The sequence below is a fragment of the Cryptotermes secundus genome, unplaced genomic scaffold (assembly GCF_002891405.2).
Source record: "Cryptotermes secundus unplaced genomic scaffold, Csec_1.0 scaffold633, whole genome shotgun sequence".
In the NCBI taxonomy this organism is placed as follows: domain Eukaryota; kingdom Metazoa; phylum Arthropoda; class Insecta; order Blattodea; family Kalotermitidae; genus Cryptotermes; species Cryptotermes secundus.
In genome coordinates this window covers 1,020,845-1,048,507 of record NW_019739220.1, presented here as the reverse complement: position 1 = coordinate 1,048,507, position 27,663 = coordinate 1,020,845, and the positions used below count along the sequence as shown (strand labels likewise).

At 40.9% G+C, this 27,663-nt stretch overlaps 1 protein-coding gene across 1 annotated transcript; it reads right to left on the bottom strand.

The window, feature by feature from the left end:
* Window positions 1-525: 525 nt before the first annotated feature.
* Window positions 526-21,154, bottom strand: LOC111871758 (alpha-tocopherol transfer protein-like). Its single transcript, XM_023865067.2, has 6 exons — window positions 21,073-21,154; window positions 15,857-15,982; window positions 12,957-13,113; window positions 9,882-10,134; window positions 3,878-3,988; window positions 526-927 (listed from the first exon to the last, which is right to left on the bottom strand). The coding sequence occupies exons 2-6, from the start codon at window positions 15,972-15,974 to the stop codon at window positions 622-624; spliced, it is 945 nt and encodes a 314-aa protein (XP_023720835.1). The 5' UTR covers window positions 15,975-15,982; window positions 21,073-21,154; the 3' UTR covers window positions 526-621.
* Between the last annotated feature and the right edge of the window lie 6,509 nt (window positions 21,155-27,663).

Genomic DNA, 27,663 nt, shown 5'->3' with positions numbered 1-27,663 from the left:
GGTGAGGTGCATCACTGGTTCAAGAAGAAAGAATACCAGGAAATAAACCTGTGACAAGAGATAATAATAATAATAAAATTTATAGTAATAATAACAATAATAATAATTAATTCTGTACCTAAGACAATATCCGACAAGGAAAATACCGAATAAATTTAGACAAACAAATGCCCGTCAACAAAGCAATGAAGCAAATACAACACCAGAATCAAATAGCCCTATAGTACGCATTCCAATTGTCCTGTCTTTGAATGCATCATCCAAAAGAATCTCCATAGCACCATTAAACATGTAGAGCCTTCACATAACATCTGCATTCGTCGTAGAACACCATTCAAAAAATACATTTGATATATATCATATTTCATTTATAGAATCCTATTACGGTGAATGCATTTGTAGAATATTATCTTCAGGGGCATAGCGCCGTGTAGTCCAATAGACTACCATCGCACTATGGGACGTTACATCTCAGAAAATAATACTCTTCCAAATTGCCGCTGAGAGAACTTCAGCTCCAGTAATCTCTCATAGGAACGTGTCAGAACGCATATACGTATATAGTAGACCTGTACATATATTTTTAAGTACTTACAAGGGTCTTCCTACATTCTTTGCAAATCAAGGTGACCTGCTTATAGTAAGAAAATTAATATATAATAACCAATTAATTAATCCTGTATTTAAAGAGTAGCAACTCTGTGATAAGGAGATCAAGATGCGGAAAGAAATAAATACTAGATTTAAAGATTTTCCTAAAAGAATTCTAAAGACATGTTGGAAAAATATGTCTTCACAACGAGAAATGTTGCAGTAGAGCTTACTGTGGTATGGTGTTAGAGAGTCCAAATTTCCTCCAAATTCTTTGGGTAAGGCATCCCTGGTAATGTGTTTATGCAGTGTCTCAAACGACGAGTGAACAAATATCTGAAAAAAATAAATAAATACAATTACATAACATAAATGCAACAACTTATATGTTAGTAACACGAATAAAGGAGATTATAGAAAATCGATTGCATTGGGTGTACAATATGAATTTAACGCTACCAGTTCAATTCCCTTTGACCCAGAAGTGGTAAACTTAATTTAAAACCTTATCGCCACTTCGGACATTAAAAATGTTCATATACAACATACAGTGTTCCAGAATCGATTTGCCAGTTTTCGGAAGGCGATTAAGAACCGCTAATACCACTTTGGTTTTACTTCCTGATGCTTTACGATCTGCAGAAACAAACTCCTACTTCCTTGACATTTCATAAATGACATCATTTATGACGGTTTTATTTTAAGTGTGAAATTTAGTTAATGTCAACGGTTAGTCGCTGGCTTCCCACCGTGGCGGCCCGGGTTCGATCCCGGGTCTGGTGAAGTGGGATTTGTGTTGGAAAAAGTGACGTTGGGGCGGGTTTGCTCCGAGTATTTCGGTTTCCCCTGCCAATCTTCATTCCACCAAATTCTCCATCATCATAATCACCCGGGGCAGGTACAATAGGTCAATCAGTGGCCGCCTTGCCGAGTGGACCCAACTGTACACCACCCCACACTAAGCGAATTTAATTTTAATTTCAGTTCATGGCAATACTGGTAACGAATTCACTTTGTCTGGATTCACTACTGATTCTCAGCTTTTTTTTTTTTCATTCCTTGCTTGTGTTCCGTAACATAAGCCAAACGTGATATATTGTGTTGCTATGATCAAAATCGCTGTTTTCCTGCGTGTTTCGGAAAAATGAAGCAACGGTTAACTGCCGCTGATACCTGATGCTCGCCACATTTACGGAACCCGTGACTGTAACAGAAGAGTGGCAGTTAACGAAGTCACAGATGAGCATCCAAACCCAAATAAACACGTGTTAGTGATACACATCAGAAATTGCGGGAAACGGAGACAGTTGTACCATAACCAAGAACATATAGCACTACGGAACTTTGTTGTGGACACACGAGGCAGAGTCAGTGCGCAGGTCACAAATGGAAGTAAAACAGCTGTAATGGATGTAATAGGTTTTCTGTGTGTATCACTGGGTAGCAGCACAGTCCAGCTGCATGACAGTCTAGGTAGCAAACGCGCATGCGTATGTTCAGAGGCTTGTTTCATTAGTAAAAATGGTCGCCATGCATGGGGAGTGTACTATGGAAGAACAGATTTCTGTTGTGTGTAGTACAACATAGTTGAACATCCAGAGTTCATAGAATGTATAATCCAATTCCAATAACGAACAGTACATGCTACATGTTTGTATCCTTATCATTTTAAGGTGAAATTCGTGTTCCATTTTCTCGATAGATGCTTGTGCATCCATAGTTTCCTCATCACATATTGCTCAAGGATAAAACACTGTTTAATTGAGATAAATTAGCACTGTACCGAATACCCACTTGTGGTCTGCCGATATTATTCGAGGCAACATTGAAGCAGCTTCACAATTGATCCTAAGTGTTTATCCGGTTTGGTGTGATTGCAGACAATGGACAATTCATTTTGGAAAACGTTTAACGTGTGTTAATTATCTGACTTACTGACGAATGGAAGATGTGACTTTGGAGAAAAGACTAGGGGAGTATTTTAAGCATGATGGGGCTCCTCCACATTTTGGTCGATAAGTTGAGGTTTACTTGAATCAGCGTTAGTGAAATCAATAGATTGGCCGCGCTGGTCCAATACCGTGGCCACGGAGATCCGCGGAACTAACAGCGCTTCATTTATTTTTATGAGACCTTATGAAAGTGATGAACTACAAGACCAAACTACAGACAAGTGTGGAACTCTGCGTCGACTTGCGAGTGCTGCTGTTTACGCACGAGAACACAAGGAGCTTATGCAAATGACAGCAAACTCTAATTTGAAGATAACATGTCTGAGAACGAATATTTTGAACAGTTAACTTAGGAAGTATATATTATAAATATTACGACAAATTCTTCAGATTAATTTGTTTGTTTATTTTCTTTTGTGCGCATGTAAAATATCTGTAGGCCCTCAACGGTTGGAAATGAAACCAATGTTCTAATAACGCTTTTTGCTCATTATTTCGGTAATCAACTCCCGGAATTTGGCAGCCCAGCTGTGAATCATTCTGTATAGGCGTTGATTAATACATGCATATAACTAAACAGTTATTTATGAGAAATTAAGTGGAACACTATATAGGTAATTAAATTGTAAATGAGGCACATAAAAATTAAGAAAATAATTACTTTCAGTAAAACAGTAAATTTTATAAGCCAAGAAATGAATACCTATGAGGTCTGTTACACCTGGCATTAGGCCTGCAGCCAAAGCTGCAGCTACTGCTCTCTCTATTCGCATCGCGATTCACCTGCCCTGAAGATGGAGGCGATACGTTCCTCTGAAACGTCAGTTAAAACCAAGAATACACGGCGCCAGATCCCAGAAGACGACTTTTTTCATAGTCATTGCCGTGAAAACCTCATAACTTAAATACAACACATATTTCGGAACTTCAAATGTGTCCATAAACCAGTTGTCCTGTGACAAGAACATGTCCAACTGAGGGAGTAATCTTGTAATGAAAGTTTTAACATTATATAGTCTTCTGCTCTTCGTGCAAGAACCAGTAGACAAATAGTCTCAAGAATGGACGAGCAGCGCATTTCGTTTTTGAAACTTTGACGAGGAATGAGACATTCAGATCATAATGACTTGCCTTTGCTAAGCCCATGGAAGAGAGTCCTTCTTGAGACGCTAATATTTAATTATCTAGTGAAGAACTGCTTTACCTTTTACGGAAAAGGAAAGTGTCCTGTACACAAGAGACCAACACTTGTTTTTTTTCTGGGGCAAATAAATCCAACCCACAAAAATCTGTTTCTATAAAAGTACGTTTCTGAGCTTGCGCGTTATCAGTACCTTACTAACGAGTTCCTTCTTCATGAATGGTTTGCTTAAGTTCATGAATGTCTCTGTGACTGAATTGGCGTTCACCATGTGGTTCGCAACCACTATTCCAGGGAAAGCATCCTGTAAAACAAAACAGAGTTATTTACTGAAGAATAATTGTTAGTTCTTTTTTTTTTTCATTTATTCCAAACCAGCTGCATATTCCTCTTTTCAATAGCTGTTACTGCATTTCATTTTAAAATACTTCCGTTCACAGTCATTGCTTATCACAGGTCAGTTTGTTACTCTACACGTAACAGTTTCGGGAATAAAATACATTTAAAATGTAAAGTGGCAGGAAATTACACATTTCCTTTCATGTTTTGTCCCAAATTATATTCAGTGCGAATGCTGCAGATCCATTCGTGAATTTCGGAGAGATGGTGAATGTTTGAATATGGGGCATGACGAAAATTTGTGGATTTAACGCAAATGAAATAATGAAGTAAGTTCCAGTATTCATATAACTGGCGTCCTGTCTAGTATTCATATCATTTTGACCAAAGCAACACAGCTGCTTTCTGACCTTTAGGCAGTGAGGAAGTGGTAACAGATTAATATTAAAAGTATTACTACTAGTGAGCTATAAATGTGCATAAGAATATTTTGTTTCTTTGTTTTTTCTTTATGGATTCACGCCGTAGCATAGTTGGTTGAGACATTGTGCTACAAGCCTAAAGGTAGCGGGATCGAATCCCGATGAGGTCACTGGATTTGTTCAAGTTACCTAATCATTCCAGCCGCACTATGGCCCTGGGGTCGACTCAGCCTCTAACAAAAATGAGTACCACGAATATCCTTGGGGGTAAAGGGCGGCCGGCGCGTAAGGCTGACAAACTTACTGCCATCTATGAGCCGATTTTCTAGAAAATGTGGGAACCTCAACATCTCACAACTCTGTGGGCCTCCAAGGCCTGTTATAGGGATACATTTACTTTTTTTTTTTGTTTCTTTGTTTGTTCTTTATAAATCTGCACAGCGTTCCACCTATTTCAACAAAATTTATTGATGGCAGGGAATCGCCCTGGGCAGGCAGGCTTAGGCACTCGAAACTCCCCTTTTTGAGTTTCCTTGTCGTTCCAAATATTGGAAATCCCAGAAAGATATTTCTCTGCTTATTGATTCAGAACTATTCGTCCTAGCATAGTGAGGTTACATTTGTTTTCGGCAGAGCTAGGGGGAAACATAAAACAAATAGACTGCTTGATCTGTATGCTTATTACAGTTTGGAGATATGTAATTCGCAATTCTCGGAAACAAACTGCAGTTTTTATTCCACGTGTTCAATTAAACATTCAACAAAATAACTTTTCAATATACTACACATGCTGATCACACATAGTTATTACGGCCCTACAGTTCTGGGTAAGCTGGCAGCGGGAAAGCTGTAAACGTAACTATTATAGCATCGTATTACGTAGAATTTGAGGAGTTTATTGTGATATGAAATTGGAGCGCATTTTCTAATTGAACGTTGCATGTAGTGGTTAGTGTTCTGTCTCGTTTTTCAGACGTCCTCAATATCAATCCTGATCCAAAAATAGGCTCTCATGAGTGAGTTATGCGTGGTTTTGCTCAGTTCCTCCAGATAGATGTTCTTAAAACAGGTATGTGTTAAAAGTAGGCGACCATTAATGTAATGAGCTTTCTAGCCCATAATTTATAATCAACCATCCATTCGATTCTAGACAATGCATGAAGTAAATATTACGTTATTAAATCAAGCAGCTTGGTTCAGCTATATCTCCTCGTGACATTTGAAATTTCCACAAAGGTGAGAGTTCAGATTGTGACTTTGTGGGTTGCGACACTGCATAAGTGTACATTGTTGTTCAGAAGAAACTTCCTGCTTCCATCTTCATTGTAGGAGATGGGAGAAGCAGTTTCATCAGAAACGTTGGTATCCACCTACATGACTATTTGCACGGTCTCCTAAGCCAGAAGCCCGCAAACTGTAACATTTCTATGAATAAATAAATCTTCTGTAATAAAAGGCGTGCGGTCAGGTGAAAGGAAACTCTCGTTAAGAGCACCACACGGTGTAATATCCCTGATGATGCAACTGTTCGTAGTTACCGCTGTGAGAACCTCAAATTGTATGCCTGAACTTGCACGTACGATAAAAGAGTACCATGCTGAAAGAAAAGTACTTAGGGGGGACTCTTTCCCATTGGTCGTACTAGCATGGTTCCGAGCAGTGAGCAAGTAGACGATATCTGTAGAGTGCAAAACAAGGGCAGTGTCTTCACATCGGCCTCTGTAGATCATGGAGACCCCTCGTTAAAGTAAGAGGAATTATACAGAGTGATTCTGAAATGTTCACACAACCTCTGTGGATGAGCTCCAAGCGCCAAACCAAGAAAACAAGTTCATATAAATACAGTTTTACAAACGCTCTCTTTCCGAATTACAGCACTGAACGGACGCTCTGACAAGAAGTGCTCACAGTATCCACCACGGTACTTGATACATGCTTGGCTCATCTTGTGATGGACTGCCCAAGCCGTTCAGAGATCGCGGGATAATTTCGGATACTCTGGCAGGCGTTCGCATTGTGCTGGTGAAGTATATGCATGTTGTAAAAAGGAACTGAATACACAGAGGGTTTAAGTGCCCCAAAACGTAGAAATCCAAAGATCCAAATAAGGTGAACCAGGGGGTCATGCAATGCGTCCCCTTGTACCTATGCCTCTGTTGAGGGCCATCTCGAACAACAAGGCTGAACTATAGTGGAGCATCACCATGCATAGGCCTCGCCATAACTCAAGCGGTTAGTCGCTGGCTTCCCACCGCGGCGGCCCGGGTTCGATCCAGGGTCTGGTCAAGTGGGATTTGTGATGGGAAAAGTTGCGCTGGGGCGGATTTTCTGCGAGTACTTTGGTTTCCCCTGCCAATCTTCATTCCACCAATTGCTCCACAATCACCCTCACCTATCATCTGGGGCTGGTACAATAGGTCATAACTGGCCGCAGTACAAGGAACCTAGTCCCACTCCAGTAGCAATAAAAAAATCGCCATGAATAAACTACATGCTTTCTCTGTCTTCTAGTAAATATGGCAGACCATTTATTGTAAAACTTCGGTAGTGTTTGCCTGCAAGCCGATGTGACAGAACTTACGGGCTTGCCGAACAGCCCTCAGTCCACACCATAATGCTGAACTAGGTCGTACCATAGCTCAGGCGGTTAGTTGCCGGTTTGCTACCGCGGCGGTTCAGGTTCGGTCCCAGAACAAATCATTTGGTATTTATGGTGGACAAAGTGGCACTGGTACAGGTTTTGTCAAAGTACTTTAGCTTCTCCTGCCAATTCTAATTCCGCCAAATGCTACATACTCATCCGTCATCTGGGGCTGGTACAATAGGCCAATTACTGGCCGACGTACCAAGTGGACTCAGTCTAATACCACCCCAAGAAATTAAAAAAGAATGTTGGTCTTTTGTTGGTGTCTGTATGAGCGTACAAGATTGGGAGTGTGACTGTGCTGAACATTCATAATGCCGTCCGTACCATCGCCTACCTCATCTGAAAAAGCATTGGCAAATGAAACAGGGACTCATTACATTGTTGAAAAAACCACCAACACAAATTCTCTCGTACTGAATATTTCACTGGCTTGAGAACAAGGACTTGCTGTATGCATGGATACAGCAATTGCTCCTCATACGATAGGCCCCAGGCGGGCATTTGCACATCATGAACTCTGCCACTCTCTTTCCTTTCCTCATTTGGACACCCACATCCTCCTCGGTACAGTCTTCAGCATCAGGTGTGCGGACAGACCCCTCTCTTTCCCGATTGGCAGCAGGGGGCGTGAATGTTCCCGTCCTCTTAAGTCGGCCACTAATGGCGACAAATGTTCTATGGTTTGGGTGGCTTTGACACGGGAACGTTTCCTGACAGAGGAGCCCAGCCCTCAGACCATTGTCATCTGCACAGCCATATGTAAGATGCATGTCCGCCAGTTCGTCTTAAGGCCCGTCCACATTACTCGTGCTCTTACGTCAGAAGCTTACTGCTGCCGGAAAATCAGGATCTGGACCTGATATCTGTTGTGAAGAAATGCGAAGGCTTTGTATGCAGACCAGTTTGGGCGTCCACTTCGTCAGCTCCAGATCCTAATTTTCCGGCAGCAGTAAGCTTCTGACGCACGAGCACGAGTAATGTGGACGGGCCTTTACAGACACATATCCACAAGAAAGTTAGAATTTCGCCCTATATACTGTAGCATGCAGTCCATATACAGTGTGCCAGTACACATGCGCACTACACACGAGCAACACCGCTCAACTGTTGAGACAGGGTCTGTAATCAGTAACACTGATAACGGTATTAGGAACGTGTTCTTAAGGTCTGACGTATACCTACGGTAGGTTTTTGCTGCCATACGAAAAAGATTAGAGCCACCAAAGTTGAGAATATCACTTCGCAATAGTCGCCAAATTTCCGAGGCTCTAACTCGGAAAGCGAGCTTTTGCACACACACACACACAATATGACTAGTTTCTTGCTTGGTATGTGAAGTACATCCCCTTCCCAAAGTTTGTCCACACATTTCAAATTCGCTGTACAGAAGTCGGTCCTTGTGCAGTGTCATGTCCTCAAGGAGCAGATGAAGAAATTTTATATTAAGAATCTTATATCTCGATTGATTATGGATATCCTCTTTGGCTTGCTCACTTTTTAGCTCTGAAGATCGAGGCAGACACAAGATTTGAGGTTTTCACGGCGGTGACTATGAAGAATGCCGTCTTCTGGGATGTGGCGCAGTGCATATATTTTGTTAACCAGCGTTTCAGAGTCTACAGACACCTGCTTACCCTGGTTCATCGCTCGCTGATTTCATATGCCCTAAAGATGGAGGTGATACGTTCATCCGAAACGTCGGTTAACAAAAATCTACACGGCGCCACATCCCAGAAAACGGCATTCTTCATCCAGGCAGACGTTTATAGGAAACATCAGTAAACTTCAATCAGACTGTATGACCTCACGTCCCAGAAGTTACAACAAGAACTGTGAGCTGGGAAGGTCATGTAGCTCGACTAGAGACAATTAGAACAGAGGTTCAACTTGTGAGGAGGCCATATTGAAATGGATCTTGAACATGTTTGTTACGAAATTCTGGGTTGGATTCTCTGGCCCAGGAATGCGGTCCGTTATGAACACACTAATGAGTGTACAAGTCTCATACAAGGCGCGGCATTTCATGAGAACCTGCGCGACTGTCAGCGTCTCAAATGAGCTCTGTTCGATGGAGTATGATATCATTTTCAAAACTCAACGTTTAAGATGGTGATATCTGTAGCTTTCCGTTTACTTATTCTTCGGGTTCATTTGTTAAGGGTTTATTTGTTTATTTATTTATATGCCTGCTTCAGTTATCAGACGTTTTATAGTTTTATTCTTGCTTAAATATTTATTTCCTCTATGTGTGAGTTTTCTATAATAGTTATTTTTAAGAAGCGAAAAAACTTTTAATATTTTATTACTAAGAATTTTGTTGTTAGAAATAGTAACTATAAGTACTTATTATAAGAGGCACGCGGTAGCGTAGTTGGTTGAGGCACTGTGTTACAAGCCGAAATTTGAGGGTTCGAACCCAAAAGAAGGGAATATTTTAATTAACCTAATCCTTCCAGCCACACTATGGCCCTGGGGTCGACTCAGCCTCTAACAGAAAGGAGTACCAGAAATCTTCCTTTCGGTAAAGGGCGGCCGGGGTGTAAGGCTGACAAATTTACAGACATCTGTGAGCCGATTGTCTGAAGGAAATGTAGGAACCTCGACGTCTCACAACCCTATGGGCCTTCACGCCCTCTTACAGAGATAGCTGCTTTACCTTTCTTTACCTTTCCTTATTATCGGACTGTTTCTCATATTGACGCCATTAGTCGGCGGATTCTTTGCCACGATTAAAAGCAAAATAACGACATGGCAGCTACACACAACGTGAGAGAATATAGGGCCTTTACCTGTATGTACATGTAGTACTTCTTGATGGAGGAAAGGCTCATTCTGGTGACGTGTCCCAAACTTGTTCCTTTCATATCGAACACGAAGACAAAACCAGGAACAGCGCCATGTTCGAGCAGGGTCACATCTTGCAGCATGAACCACGATCTGAGACAGTCGTCATAGTTGAATTTGGACGCATCCACGTCCACAAGGCGTCCAGCCATCACAATATTCCCATGTTGGTCTCTCTTAGGCAGCGCTGCAATCTCTCTGCAACAGTGAGCATGGAAATTTTCACAAATAAGCATTTGTTTGCCGCATACAATGGACCTACATATAAACAATATATATATATATGTATATACTATTTTATATTCTCACGTGTCCGGGGTTCCGTGACGAATAATAACGGGTTCTGGATTAGATGATTGGATTTACTGGCACTTCTTTTACAATCTCGCTTAATCACAACCAATTATAGCGCTATCGCTGATTTTCGCACTCGAGAACTCACTAGGGCCAGCTACATTCTCGTCCTTGTACGCTTCTGTCCTCGTATTCATAGAGCTTCTGAACCCCCACTTCCAATTCTCTAATCTAATCTCCTAGTCAGAGTCAAGGTCAAAATTACTTTACGACTGGCGGTTTGCCGTCAGTCAGTTCGTTTTGGCGACATGTCCTTTTGAGACCCGCGACCAGAGATTTTTTCCAGCTGAACTCTTGCGGCAATCGTCCTTATGTAACATCCTCTCTGACGAGAAGATTTGTTTGTCTCTTATGAATACGCTTGGCCCTTCGTCAAGTGTACATTTCGCACGTATAGCATGTTATTAAAAAGTCTTCATTTTGCACTACTCCCAACTCCAGTGCTAGCAGAGGCTTTAAATCTCTTTAGTCCAAGTCCAAGTCATATTGCGACTGACGGTCAGTCAGTCAGTATGTCTTGGTGTCAAGTCCTGTCTGGAGCTCATGACCAGATATTTATTACTCTTTGACAGTTACGGTCTTGTTATTGTGGGGCGCCATCTCTGACGAGAGGACGGGTCTATCTTTTGTATATGCTGCTGGCCCTTACCAGCGCAGTCTTTCTGGGGTCCAAGTCCCTTGGGACTAGCGACCATATTTTAATATCTCAGATCTGAGAATTCCCTTTTCGTCTCCTCCTACGACTCGCAGGGTCACGGTGGAGGTATTCTAGCCCGCCTCCACACGGGGACAACTAACCCCAGTACTACTCTCCATCTCTTTAGCTACAAACAGACTCTCGTTATATAGCCTCGGGTCGGATCCCATAGAATACACCGTCTTCTCTTGTCGGGTATTGTTGTCTTAACTAGCAACGCGTTGTAGCATGGTCCACAGAGAATACAGCTCCTATAGTTGCGTGTTCGCTGGAAAGTGTATACTGAGTCGTTGCCTAGCAATTGATCGATACGAAACAAGATCAACATAGAACTCTTACATGCAATGTAATTTTGGAACAGTGGCAACATATTATGTCAGGCCTACAGTAACATTTTCGATGCAGGACATACCATTTCAATTTGTCACAATATTGGTAAGGCAGTACCACTCTTTATTTTCCTTTTATCAGTTCTGATTTTATGACGATCTTCCTGTGTTTTTCATGGTTATTCATGTTCCCAGGAAGCTTTCGTGACGCTTTACGCAATTCAGTTAGCTGACGCAGGTAATGACCTCGCTACTCGGTTACCTCCATTAAGTATCCATAAAATTAATGCTTCTAGAAAGTACATACGGTCAAAGACAACCAAAGTAACGTGTCCGAAGTTTGCTATGTGACCGTCTCCATGAACCAGAGACCATTTTTAGGAGATGCTTGTCGAACAGCTGTTCAAGAAACTTTCTTGCCGTTTACTGGTGTCAATCCAGTCCACATCCTCACACTCTCTTCCATTAAAATCAATTTTAATATTATCCTCAAATCCAAGCCTAAATCTCCCATCATGTTTCATTATTTCATGTTTACGCATTTTTCTTCGTCCCATATGTGTCTAGTCAGTCTTATACTTGATTTCATTGCTCTAATAATATTTGGTGAAGAACATGAAATTATGAAGCTCCCCATTATATCATTTTCTACACCTTTCTCACAATTTGTCTCTAATAATTTGAGACATTCTCTGCAGCATCCTTCAGCCTGTTATGCGTTCCGTTTACGGCAAGGGACCGAGACTCACATCTATCAGTAGTAAAATTATAACTTTATATAATTTAATATTAATGTTTTAAGAAGTACCACAGGAAAATAAAAGATTCTTAAGTGCAAAATACAAGCGTTTACCGAACATACCCTTGATCTTATCTTGAATATATGTTAGGTTTTTAGTGTTTCTCCTAGATACTTTGACTTTGAAATTTCAAATTACGTGTTTAGCTTCCTAATAATTCGATGTTCCTTGAGTTATAGTGGCATCAGATTATGTCTGCCTTCTTTTATGTCTGATTCAAGGCAGGATCATTATTCGGGCGAATTAATTCCGAATTCGAAGTATCCTTAATTCACACGTTGTCAGATTTGCATCACACATTTATGAATATTTTAATTTCCTTCAGGACATTTTGATGTGGTTTCCAAAGCCTCCATCAAAATTGAACTCCTTTTTCCTAATAATCGTTAATATTGAGGACAGTGGACTAATGTGAAAGTATTTCTTTGCAGAAAATGTTTGAACTGAACATATAATGGGGATGTTGTGTTTGTAAGTTCGCTTATTAATTTTATCTCAAAAAATTTAAACGGATATTATTCTAATTATTTGAGGGTATACATTTAACCGTTTATCCAGAGATTTCAGTTTTGGTTCAGATCGATAGACTTGTAATTGAAGTTCAAGCCTATCCTTATCCTCATTTCCCAAATACAATTCATAGTAGAGATATATTGTACTCAAATCGAAGCATGTATTTCGTAGAGTTTTACCATTTATATTTGAAATACTTTTCTGTGAGATGAACATTTGACAGAAGGCAAGGAAAAGATCGTTAAGGAATAGTTGTACTGTGATTATCTTTGTAACAGCAGAACATGCATGCTCTCCACTCCAGGCGCGTCTCTTGCTTGTACTCACATGATGGACAGAGTCTGCTGGATCTCCTTCCGCTTAGGATCCCTGCTCCCAAACAGTTCTGGTGCGTGAGTGCGAATCGTGTAGTACGCCTCGATAGTTTGCTTGCAGGCCTCCAGGCTGTGCTGACAGCAGTTCAGGAACAAGATGAGCTGTTCGTCTGTCAACACATGTCACCCACAGCAGTCTTAGGTTCGATTCCCACCTCTATTGATCTCGGCACATGAAATAGAGGTGATGTAGTGGCTGTCCACAACCGAGCTCTTTGGTGCGGTATATCTCCACATTTGTCTTAAATATGGTGTTTTAGAGAAAAGCTTTAGCCGTGTATGTGTGCATGTTTACAAACTGAAACGGCTGGTGGTAAGTTTAAAGAAAGTTTCTCAGATATTGGTCTGCAGATATGTGAGAGCGGTATCCGATTGTTTCTATACCATTCAATATGCTAAAAAGTTAGATCGTTGAAGAAACCTGAAGTTTCCCTGTGTATGAAGGAACAGTATTGGGAACTGAAGGCACATCTCTACTCATTCGTAACTTTGGAACTAAGGCCGTGCCATAGGACAGGCGGTTACTCGCCGGCTTCCAATCGCGGCGCCCCGGATTCGGTACCAGCTCAAATCATACGGATTTGTGAGGACAAAGTGGAATAGGGCCGGTCACGGTAGCCGAGCGGTCTAAGTCATGCACTGTCTTCGCTCGCTCGGAAGCCGGGATCGTGGGTTCGAATCCCACTCAAGGCATGAATGTTTGTGTGCCTTTTTCTGTGTTTGTCTACAGGTATAGGCCTTGCGACGAGCTGATCACTCGCCCAAGGTGTCCTACCGTATGTGTAAGATCTAGAAAAACCGAAGTGAACGGAGCTCATGGAGGTAGACCTAGGCCCACTGGGGCTGTAGTGCCAAGGGGGGAAAGAAAAAGTTGAATAGGACCAGGTTTTTCCAAGTACTTTGGTTTCCCCTGCCAATTCTCATTCCACTAAATACTCCATACTCATCTAGGCCAATTAGAGACCTATGCAACATGTGGACTGTTTCACCGCACCACGAGAAACCAACCTTGAAACTGAATAGAAGTAAGTGTGTCAGCTTCGCGTCCTAACTCTTTCAAGTGATACTGGTGAAATTTTTCGATCGCTCTTAGGAATAAGTTACTTAACTATAACGTCAATTGGAGATTTGTCTCTATTAATAAGATTTTCGGATAAGCAGTATACATCACATAAGCATGCAGGCTGTTTCCGGTGCTCACATTCCATTAGTGTTTGGATAGGAAGCTCGGTGAGAGACAAACGTTTTGCGTACACAGGAAGGCAACCTTTTCCTTTATTTCCACAGAGATTAGAATCTGATATACTCGTTGGCCTGTCGTTACGTCACGTAACTGTTTGTATTACCTGTTATACTCCCGTAATGGCCTCCCACAACCTATATTTATATGAAGGACCTTGACACTGCTTTGCATGTCTATTTTTTAATCTCTTCCTTGAAGTTCTACTCGCCAGACCATGATTATGAATTAGGTATGTATGTCATATATATATTATTTTAGACAATAACACATACATTCACCAGACGGGCTCTTCAACTAAACTATTATATTGTAAACATCTGTTTAATGTTGAATATTATGCAAGTGTAATTAGTAAGCCAGAAGAAGTTGCATAAATATACCTGTATTATCATAATCCAATAACATGATACTGTATTTCTAAGAGTCATTAACAACATATATTTATGTCTGGTGATTTAACTCTTATCACACCAGTTTGCCTCTATACACTTCATGATTAATAACTGGGTTATTTAATGATTCTTTACAAACTTCATAGTTGTTATAGCGGTGACTAATTGATCATGGTGAAGTCTATAAGACTCAGGAGGAATTGAACGTTGTCTATGCGATTTGCGCAATATTTTCTCTCAGAACTCCTACTATCTTTGTAAGGTTAAATGAATTTTAGGTATTTGTCGTTATAGACCATAACACTTTTCACTGCTGTCACTTCTCACATCCTCGAACCACCCCCTTGTCTGAAATTTTTCTTCTGCGCATTCAAGGTTACTCTTGGCCTTGTTCGAAGTTACGTGACACTTGCTTTAACTCCTCTATTTTGCCCGTCTACGAAACTACAGCATGTAACACTGCACACTACCGCCCGTAATGCTGGTATTCACGTCTGTTAGAATCTCAAATCCCGCATTGTCTTTAATTGCCTTATTTTCGTGTATACGTGTCTTCAAAATATTGTGAATAGCCTTCTTTATCTAAATATTTTAAAATTTATGTGTGTACCGAGCGAATGCTGGGACAGCAACTTTGTTGATAGCCTACCGTAATTCCCGTGTTAAATTTTAGGCAAAATATATGTAGGCATATTACTGAGAGAGGAAAACTTCTTTTTATAATCTTCATATGAAACCCTTTTATTTTGCTGTATTCTTATGCTAGTCTTTTGTACTGAGAAACAGTCTCACAGATGATTTCTGAAGGAAGTCATAATATCGAGAAGAACCAGAGGATATCCGTAGGTACGATATTGACCACACAAAACGATGTGTCAGTTGAACGCATAATAGCTTCGAAATAACAGATGGAACGAAATATTTACCATAAATTGTGATAAGCATTTACTAGGTCAAGATAAACATATGACCCATTAGCAAAAAGTAGTCCTTGCCTGTTCACGCTGTTTCTGTGTCATTCTGTCAGTGGTTCGAGACAGGACTAGCTTTCGAACTGCCTTGTATAAATGCTTGTGCCAACAAAACAAATGTTTCCTTAACGGTTCTATCCCTAGATCTTCATCACAAAAATGCGTGATAGAACTACAGAACAGACTTTTCAGGTTTGCTCAGCTGCAAGTTGTGATCTATATATTTCCCTGTGCTGGATGATTTTACCTGTAACTCCACTCGGTAGGTGAGGCTGCTTCGACATCCATTCTCGCAGATGTTCAATGTTCTCCCTCTTCAACTTGTTATTCTTCGAGAACTCTTCCTCTGCCGTTATGGGTGACATTGCGTTGTCTGTTGGGCAGGTAATAAGACAACAATAAACAGCGTTATTAGTCAGGGCTCACCTGCAGACTCTTTAACAATAAATGCTGGGAAGAATGTAGGTGCCTAATGTTCCATATGTGCTTTAGTTCTTTACTGTTTCTACTCCGAATATCCTAGGAATATGTTACGAAAGGTCGCAGAGCGTCTCTATGTTGTACATTCTTGAGGCAGTGTTTTCAAACGTAGAAAGTGCGCCCCTGTGTTGGGGAGGGGGCAGATATTCTGGAATTGTTATATGGTAAAACTTAATTGACTGTGATTCTCAAGTATATTTATTTCATATTCATAAATGTCAATTGATAAAAACGTAAAGTGTGTTGATTTTGGTAATGAAAATCTGGAAACTTTGTACATACACAAAATTAAGAAGTTGAAAGCGACGAAATGTTTGCTGTACTGAGGGGACGTCATTATATAAAGTTTCGAAGCACTTTCTCTAAGCCGCTTAGAGCAATGGTTCCCTTAGTATTTACGGAAACAACGTAGATTCAGGGAGTTAGAGAACAGATTACTGAGAATATCATAAGAGAATGATGGTAAGAGGAGGGTGAGAAAATTACACTGCGCTGATCTTCATAATTATTTGTAGTCTTCTCCATATGCAAGACGATAAGAAAGCCCAGTAAAATGAAATGGGAGGTACAACATTTCATTCGGATTATCTGAAGGGGTAAGACCACCTGGAGAGCCCGAGGTCTTTATGGAAGGATGATATTGTGACATATGGGCCTTTTGTGTAACAACAGAGGAATGTCCGTAAATAAGTATTTGTTAGCTTAAAAGTTTAAGTTTTAATTTAAAAGTCATGACATGTTTCGGCCAATATGACAATCATCAGGTGTTGGAATATATCTAATGGGGAAACTATTTTTTCCGTTTTTGCTGCTATTACATGTGTAGGTCCCTCGGATGCGCACGTGTGTTGTAGTTACAGCGTCGTGCTTCTTCCTGCTGAGTTCTTCGCACAGCTGCAGTCTATAGGAGACGAGGCGAAATATTCTGACAGTGCTACGAACCATAACAACAGATGTACGAGGGTTGGAACTTTAATAGTGGCAACTACTTATTTATAATTGATACAAAATAGATGCATGTTTCAAAGTTTGGCGTTTCATTTGTGGCTCGTACGATTTGGCGCATGTCTCATCCAGCGTAATGATACGGTGTAAGAAAGCCTCCCCTTCGCGCTCATAGCGCTCCAAGTGGTTACGAACACCGTCGAATCGTAGCCATTTCTGTGATTTCCGTCAAATCATGCGGAACCCATCGTGATGCAGTTTTTCTCATGCTCAGGCGTGCCTTCAGAATGTGAAGCACAGTCCTATGCGCTAAACCTGTCTCTCGGGCCAGCTCACGAATCGTATGGCGTCGATCACTCTCCAGTAACGCGGAAAGAGCATACACTTCTTCTTCACTGACACTAGGACGACCTGGCCGACGTCTGCCACATTTTGGTGTCCCTCGTTGAAGGTTTTTACCCACTTTGCCACTGTTTTGTAAGGCAATGCAGAATCCCCGCAAGCCTCTTGAAGACCTTGATGACACTGTCGTGCTGTATGGCCTTTGACACTTTCAATATTTATCCAACTCTGTTGTTCCTGTTTAAATTTTCAACCCTCGTAATAATTTTCTATATTACTTATTAGCCTAAATTTAACTCTCATATTTCGTCTGTATTCTTATATATTAATAGAAATATTTAACATCATGCGCGAATACTAAGCTCTAGATCCTGTCGCGAAACAGGAAGAGAATGTCAGCTTAGAATATTACAGAATGGTGAACAATCTTGGTCACGATACGACTAACAATCCACCCTTCTTAATTCTAATCGACCTACTAATCTCTAATGATGGCGGTGTGGATTAATGCATCCCTACTATCCTAAGGGACCAAACTGAATAGGTGTCTTCCTCCCCCTCACTTAGTGGTGATTGGAGTTCAACTGGGTCCACTCGGCACGGCGGCCACTGATTGGCCTATTGTAGACTGCCGCGGGTGATATGATGATGGAGAAATTGGTGAAATGATGATTGGGAAGGGAAACCAAAATACTCGGAGAAAACCCGCCCCAGCGCCACTTTCTCCACCACATATCCCACTTGACCAGACCCGGGATCGAACCCGGGCCGCCGCGGTGGGAAGTCAGCGACTAACCGCTTGAGCTATGGCGCGGCCTTCTTCCCCCTCACCTGAAGACGGAAACAAATCAAGTTTCCAAACGCCGTGTTTCTTAGTTTCTAGAATACTGGACGATGAAAAGAATTCCAAAAACCCATTAATTCTGAGTGTTTTACACCAACATCAGAACCCTTTAGAATCTACCTACTCTCCTAGCATGATTTTTGAGGATAGCAAAGAATCTCAGTCGCCCTTGAGCGCTTGCTGACCTCGTGCCATTCAGAGTGGGGCACGGAATTCAAAGCATATCTCAGTTTGAATTATACTGTGACTACATGAGTGGGATGTTCAGTCATGTATCAGTTACGCAAGCTTAAACATGTATGTAATCTTAAATGACATAAACTTGTAACTTTATTATATAACACATATTTAGAGCAATTCTGATGAACCTTCGATGTGAAATAGCTCTTAAGGACGTCGCGTTAGATCAGTTACCTGGATTGAGAGTTGGTTCTTGTGTTTATGTAAAATTTGAGGTTTTCACGGCGGTGACTGAAGAATTCCGTCTTCTGGGATGTGACGCCGTGTAGATCTTGTGTGAACGTATCACCTCCATCTTCATGGTACATAAATCCGAGAGCGAGGAACCAACGTTAGCAGGTTTCTGCAGCCACCTGGTCACACTGGTTCCTCGCTCATCGATATTTCTACCATGAAGATAGAGGCAATATGCTCCTCCGAAACTTCGGTTCACATAAGATCTACACGCCGCCACATCCCAGAAGACGTCATTCTTGTATTTATGACTGCAATTAATTAACTCCATGGAACAAAGTCATTTTTGATAACTAATAGTCTCTCAGCCTTGTGCAAAATTTCGTAACATGCTGAATTTTATAGTGTGGAGGTGTTATCTGTTCTCCAATCACCCATACTGGTGAACCAACCTCTGTCTGCTGTGCGCGGCTCCTGGGTTAATATTTCCAGCAAGGCTCCATACTTGGAGTCACTCTCCCCCATCCGCAACATGAGGATATTCCTTGAGGTTTTGAGAAGGGACCTACATAATACGCTTCATGCCTGGAGTCTGGTATTAATATACAATGAAATACGATCTGTAAGGATGAGAAATCCTATGCCCCCAGATAAAACACCGGCACGGATTCCTGCTTTTCTGACTGATATTTTGGTGATATTTCTATCACTTCAGGCAAATAAATTTTCAACAAATGTATTCTTCCTCTTTGTCCCCGACTATGTGACTCATCTTCCTCTCAGAGACGTTGGAGGGAGCAAAGTTGTCTGAGTATGCACCTGACCACGTACACCCTCTACTTATGGGGTAAAGAACGCGTGGATCATCGCCTTCACTCCTCAATAAATATTTTTGGCTTGGTACCTACGTTAAACGACAGTTTTGCCTTGAAACAGGTGAAGATCGGTGCAGAGGTGTTGCAGATATTTCTCACATTCTCGTGACGGATCGCAACCTCCTTTTATCTCAAAATATTTCAGAAAAATATATATCTGCTTGAAATACACACGATCTCTTAGCCTAGAACTAAAGTCCCTAAAGTCCTCAGAACTCCTAGAGATTAGTACGTTCTTTATGTGTAATATGAGCAGTGGAGATTTATTTTGAAGCAACCTTACTCCGAACTGCCGCAGTTTAATCAAATACGTTAGAAATATCAGAAAGAAACTGCGCCTGTGGAGGGGGCGGTGTTGGAATTTTGGGTCTATGGTTCGCATACCGCTACGTTTCTCTTGACACCGCGTATGAGGTTATATTTAGAGAGGTTTCTCCATAAATAACCGAAGTTCGAGAAAATCGCAAATTTTCGTTTGGGTGACCCCAAGAGAGGCCCCTTCTTTTTGGATTTGGATTGTTTATATTCACCGGGCATCCACCAATAAAACATAAGCTCTTAAATAACGAATATGAATAAAAGCCATTCAGACGTTCTGGCGCTAGCGAGGCGCACATATCTACAAGCAGATAGACGGCGTTCGAAAAAATAAACACCATTTTTTATTAAAAGACACTGAAAGAGTGTAGATTCTTTAAAACCTTGAGATCGAATTTTTCTCTGTAAAAATATTTATTCGTGTTACGTATAAAGATAAAGTTGTCCGTTTGGTTAACTAATTAAGCACTACGCCATGAACGCGTATGGGGGAGTGGATGTATAGATCCGTATTTTCTTGACCTCGGTACTAGTTGGAGATGAGTGGTCAGCTTCACGCTCCTGTCACTTTACCCCCGGGGAAAGATCCCCCCGGTACCGAATTGATAAAAGACTGGATGGCCCCCAGAGCCAGTCTGGACGACGTGGAGAAGAGAAAGTCCTTGACCCCACCGGGACTCGAGCTCCGACCCCTCAGTCGTCCAGCCCATAGCCAGTCGCTATACGGACTACGCTATCCCGGCTTACCGCATTACCTACACGAGAAAGTAAAATAATGTAGGCCTTTTTTTCGAAAGTTATGTCGACATCATTATGTATACTGAAAGCATCGAGATAAAAATTAAATGGTTATTTCATGTTGAATTTTAAGAAATTGAATATATTTAATTACATTCCACAGCGTAGAATATCCCTTCAGCGAGTGAGAGATATTCAAGCAGAAAAGATATTCCTCTTTACACGACACTCTGATCTTCATATCTACCTTCATGAACAAATGTTTTCAGTCCAGTTCGAATTCTTCGTCATATATTGTAATCTCTCTATCAAAGCATACGTCACCCAACGTTTTAAATTATATATAATAAATTTATCCATACAGAATATTTCTTCAATATCATATCGAATATCTGATACCGATTCACTTTTAAGTCTAATTTTGACATGTTTTGTTACAGTAAAGAGCCTGAAAGTGATATGAACTTGCTCCCTCGTCTCGCCGTTCGTGTATAGGTACGTACGTACCTTACAGCCGTGTGTGGCAGCGAAGTTCTCGAAGCACCAACAGCGCGGACAATACTGTTAAACTTGGGAATGTCACGCGATTTATTACTGCGCTGAGAGGTTCACTCTCCACAGGCTCACCTTGAATTTCGAGTAATGATACGACATTCCATTTCCTGTGCCGGATACAACTTGCTTGCTTTCATTTGACATATTATTTCACGCTTTTGCTTGCCGATTGCAGTGGCTGGATGGAAGACAAAAAATATTTTCGCTTACTCAAGCATTAGCATCTTGGGTTCGAATTCCACTCGAGGCATGGATGTCCGTGTTTCTTCTGTGTTTATGTTATGTGTGTAGATAGTGGCCTTGGGGCTGGGCTGATCACCTGTCTAAGAATCCGACTGTCTGTAAGGTCCATAGTTCCAGATTAATTCTGACGGAAAACAGGCCAGAGGGCCTAATGCAAAAGAAGAAGCTCTTGTTTAACATTACATTTTCACGTGTAAGATTTGAGGCTTTCACGGCGGTGATTATGAAGAAAGCAGTCTTCTGGGATTTGGCACCGTGTATATGTGGTGTTAACCGACGTTTCGGAGGAACGTATCGCCTCCATCTTCAGGGTATAAGAAAAAATATATAAGAAATCTGCAAGCAAAGAGACCGTGAGAACCGGTAAAAGCAGACTGTGGAAAAATACGTGGCGATGGAGGCGATACGTTCCTCCGAAACGTCGGTTAACACCACATATACACGGTGCCAAATCCCAGAAGACTGCTTTCTTCATTACATTTTCACCTTCTTAGTTTATACAACTTCAAACTTCAGAATTATGTTGAACGAGAGACTGAAAATATGTGGAAGATCGTGGTCCATCTTAAGGTGCTGCTCCGGAATCTACATGGAGGTACTGAGGAAAACCGCATAAACATAAGTCATGATATTGAGTGTATTACAGGATATAGTTGTGCACGATTGCTGTACAATCTGCACATGATTATAAAACAAATTCTTTGTTGTTTTAGTGTGTCTGTTCAGAAAGTCGCGGCACCAAACCACAGGCAGCATTTGATAAGCGAATTATCTGGGAAAGAGTCTGTCATTTGTGTTTCCTGTTCAGCGTGGAAAGTCATCAACAAACAGTCGCCAAAATGTAGACACACGGGATAATCAGCAGAAGGCAATTTTCTCATTTTAAATATATGTAGTGGCATGTCCGTTGAAAGCCGGATTAGGTTAACAAGAAGAGACGCCCGTTAATATGTTATTGCACAATAAACAATGACGTAACAATGGAATACGTCACGCCCCGCAACTTAACCATTGGAAGTACCAATGAGAACGGTGTTCTTTGCGAGTCCGCGCCGATAGCTACGTCATGCTTTTGTTGAGCCCGTCCCGAGGCTAGCGGATAGCAGTTGGAAGGCAGACCGTCGGAGGTCGTGACAGAGAGTCTCCCCTGACGGAGGCGTGGGAGGCGACGGATAACCCATTGTTGTAAGCTGATGCGTAGCAATCGTTGTGAGATAGACACCAGTCGGCGAGGGCCGAAGCCGTAGAACACGGAGTCTGAAGAATCTCCAAAGCCGTTACCAAGCAACCGATTGAAGGGACAGCAAACTAGAAGATTTAGCGCTTGCTGTAGTGAACTGTAGATTGTGTCAATTAACGGTAGCGCTATGGTTACTTGCAGTTATTATGTGTAAGTGTCGAATAAATCCAATTATCAATCCAAAACACCTTCCATAGTCACTAATAACGTGACAATATACTGTATACATGTATGTTATGGCGTAGGGGGAGTGGAGGATTCTCTCCAACTCTTCCGCCATCCATGCCGTTGCGCCCTTGGGGAATGGCCAGTTAATTGTCTCGTTAGCTACCTGTAGGCTGTGAGTTCACAGTATCTCTAACCTGGGAGGTACGTGAGATCGGGGAGATAGAGGGTGTGACTGTGGGTAAGGCATTAACACACGCATCCCTCTTACTTGGTCTACTTTTGTCTACTAATATATACACTTATATACATATCACTTTCGTAGCCGACAGTGGCCGGTTACGTACACATTGTAATTTGGATGAAAACGCACTTGGGTTCACCATCCTAACTCTCGAGGTTCCTACGTTCCTACTCAGGGCCTAATCTCTCTGCCCTAACCGTGTAACATGGCACTTTAATAACATCACACTTTATATATCCATGACTGATATGAACAGTTCCATTTACTTGGTGTAGGAAGCTGATGGTGTCCCCACACTTGGTCTGGCACGACCATGGCTCTGGCCCTATTGGCCTCTGGCTGGCTTCTCACTTAACATTTGTACACTCAGATACATGGATAGATTGATTGATATAGATTGATGTGTATAGACTGATCAAAAGATGGATCAAAAGATAGCTCCTCCAGTTGTGTCAGCTTCTTTATAACCTTTCCTCTGCTGACTCCTGTCTTTGGGGTCAGCTCCGCCCCTTAATTGAGCGAATTCTCCCCCAAAGATCCGTCCTGGTTGGTCATCTCCGTAGAGAGAGGCCGGTCTCGCTGAGTCGGCTCTGTCCGCTTTGGCCGTCTGCCGTCTGTTCCGCGTTAATCAGCAGTCTAAGCAATGCGACAATTTTCTACTGACGTTGCTACTTCCTGCATTCTACTACAAACATTAACCCTTCGCCTGACTTCTCTAACTGTGAACCCAAGATAATACCTAAAAGTTACAAAACCCTTGCCGAAATTCTACAGCATTACAACGTATAAAGACTGATCGACTACATTATCTTCATAGTGAAAGTAATAGGCCCATGGTCAAAATCTGACGTCCTGGCGCTCATGATAATTGTCTGAGGACATAGCCTAGTAATCTTAACAATTTTTATGAGCTATATGAGTTTTGTAGCATTTCTGTATTTCCATTACGTTTTACAACCCTTTTAACATAACAACAAAAAATGAAAGAAAAATGGCGTGATCAATTTAGCACCATCTACGTCATTTGAAATGGTTCCGCTCTTTGAGGAATTATAAGACATTACAGACTTGCCTTCATCGTTACCAGGTCTCACGGAATAAACCTTGCGGTCCACTCCTATTTGGAATGAATTCTGAGCTTGTGAATCTACTGTTCGTAGAATCTCTAGGAAAGGGACAGGCCTCTTATCTGCACAGGACATCGGAGCGTAGAAGTAACTGCTCGAACTGGTGCAGAAACTAGCAAACCACTCTCGTGTAGCTGACAGATTCAATATTGACAGAGACCTCGAGGTCAGCATGATCTGCAACACTGTTAGCTTGCAAACTATTCCACTGAAATGTACGAGCAAATTCTCCTTTCAAAGGAAGGGTGCCTTCATGCTTATTTATTTAATATGCATCTATAAATTCAAATGCTTGTTAGTGGTTTGCACGTATAGAAACCCAATGTATATATTTGCTTGAGAGTATTACTTTAGACAGAAGATTTGATGCGCAATACACCATGTTGTTTCTACTTTAGCGGCTTATCGCTCCTTACCTCCTTGCTTCAGCATTCTGACCGGAAAGAAAGGGTTGAATCGTTGAAGTATAACCTCACACAGACCGCCGTTCTCAGGCTTTCCCACGGAATTCCCTGTAGACGCATGCTGGTTCTGATGGTGTATAATGTTGTGAAACTCTGATAAGGCTCTTTCATACACATCTGTGGTGTTTTGAGTGCTTATGTGATGTGGAAAAAGGTAATAAAATACAGACAATACGAACACTTTAAGTTAAACATGTTTTGTTTTCTTTGATATTTATATCAATAAACAACCAGATATATCAAGGAATACATTTAGATTGCCATTGATGGTATATTTTATTTTTATGAACCAGTTTTATGGTTGATATGGTTTCAGTATCATACGTTGTTCCCCAAAATCATCAGGTTACATCCGTAGAAAAGTTGGCAAATTTCAAAAAGATGTAATCCTAACATATCCAGGTCAGACCATATTGTCCAAGGCTTGTTATTCTTATGGATATATCGAACTGCAGTGCTGTATCTTGGGGTACTTACAAAGAGATTCTGCAATTTCCCTCCAATTTTTCTTAATAAGGAAATACTGGTCTCTAGTTATACTTATTGATGTCAGAACGTATAACCGACCTGTAGTAATAGTAGTGAAATAGTCGGATTATGTAATTAGCCTCTAGTTGTTCTATAAAATCTTCGAATTGTCTAACTGGCTTCTAGTCTCGTAGGAAACGTCGGATTTTATAACTGGGCTCTGATTCTAAAGAATCGGCTCACTGTATTACGAGCTTCTGGTTTTTCTAATAGAATCGTCGGGTTGTAGGTATAACTGTTCTAATGGGAATGCTGGACTGTATATGTATGTGAAATAAAATTCGCTATATCCAATAAGGCGTGAAGTTATTTGTCGCGTTATACATCCAACACGTGACGATATGTTACCGCTAGTTGTTCTAATGGAAACTTGGAATTTCATGACTGGCCTCTATTTGTTCTAATGAAAACTTTGGATTGTGTAACTGGCTTCTAGTTGTTATAATGAAAACTTGGGGCTGTATGACTGGTCACTAATGAAAATGGATATAGATCTGGCTCAGGATAGGGACCAGTGGAGGGCTCTTGTGAACACGGTGATGAACTTTCGNCTCGCCTATTACCGCGAGCGTTACGTTACCGCTGAGGGGTGGGAGGGGAGCGCTGACTCACCCACCGCGTCACTGCTGGTGTGGGGGGGGGGCTCAGATTTCGCAACATGTCACAATATTAAATATATCAAAATCATTCTGAAACAAATGGTCACGTTTGGGGGAGGGGGAAAGAAACTGATTTGATATCTAGCGTAAAACCAGTACAGTACATTTAATGACGTTATACCAGATGTGGATGATAACAGAATAAAATTAATTTTTCTTTGATTCGAGTCCATCAGTTTGGACGTCTTCGCCGTCAACTGAAGCTCTGTGAAGACCACTGCAATGCTATCGACAATTTCGTTATTCAAGATTTTAATACTGGGAATATAGTACAAAATGTTCCAGATGTCACTATACTAACTGATATTTTGAAATCGAAAAACCTAGTTACAATGTCAAGTAGAAAGAATTTTCGTTTAAATTTTTGTAACGGCCAGTAATTGCTTCATAATTCCGTCCCTAGAGAAAATATTTTCTCTTATTATTATTATTATTATTATTTTTTTCCCCCATAAACTCTCAAAGTAAAAACGGACAAATTAAGCTCCTATTTCTAATCTTGTGATGCCTCCTTTGCTGTTGCCATGACGTCGCCAAATCCTGTAATTATTTAATTGTTACAGCAAGAAATTCTGGGAAGAACTAATCACCTACTTTTCTTTCATACGACACGGATCGCACAGAAAATACGCCTCCAACAAGTCTCCGTTGCCGCGGGAACGCCTTTACCAAGTTATTACTTAGCAACGGTAGGGGATACACAGACATAAGCGTTCGACTCTTCTTATATTGTTACATGTATTCGTTGCCGCGGGAACGTGTTTATCGAGCCGTTGTTCAGCAATGAAAGGAGAAATTAAATTTACAGGGCCTTTTCCTAGCAACGATAAGAGGTATAAACATACATATACACAAACTGATGGGAAGGATCTATGAAGTATGCCAATTTCATAAAAATTGGTTCAGGCATTCAAAAGTTAATAACGGGGATTTACTGACACATAGACACACAAAGAGCATGGCGAACGCATAAGCCTATTTTTATTTTCTCGAAATAACGAAAGTAGGAAGAAACCAAGTTACCTCTAGCTGTGATACATCCCAGAATGTCTAAAAAATATTTTGGGGTAATTTTGACACCATGTTGGTTTTGTAAAGAATATAATTCCACATAGCAATGTTATGAAGGAAATGAAAAGCATGATTTTTCTTAGCTACACATTTTGAGTCATCTCTTAAAATTGTTTTGTTTTGCACGTACTCATAAATTTTCTGCAATTGATAAGGTAGCAGCCTTACGGCGCCTCTTCTGCTCCATCACCAGATTTTACAGGCGCCTTTGAAGGCAAGAGAAGTGACAGCGTCTCTTCTCAGAACATCCTATCTATTTAGGGATTCGTAAAAAGCGTAAACGAATCCCGAAATATCACGAAGCAGTGCGGTTCATCGCAGTTCAGAGGCCACAGAGTTAATAATTAAATGAAAAGAATGTCAGGAAGTATGTTGGAAATGAAACGATTAGTCTAAGAATTATATTCCGTCCATTAATACTTTTTCTTTTTTAATTTCTACCGACTAAGTTTTCTTGTGCGTACTTTCCTATTAAGCCCAAAAATCTGTTATATAAATCAAACTCTGGTTAGTAATGTTTTTTTTTAATTATTGTTAACAGCATTTGTTAGGTTCATCCTAAGAAAATTTTTTCTTCATTTTATTTTCATAGATCGATAGATTATAGCCTGCAACCTGTATTTTATTAGTATAAAGCAATCAAGGAAAACTATTCGTGTAATGTTTCCTGTTTTATAATTATTTTCCAGTAACTGTCAGTTTAAGTCGCTGACTAATTTAGAGCACAAATAAATATATACTAATGAGTTCGTGTTTCACAATTATATTCTACTATGATACTCGTATGTATACAGTTGCCGTC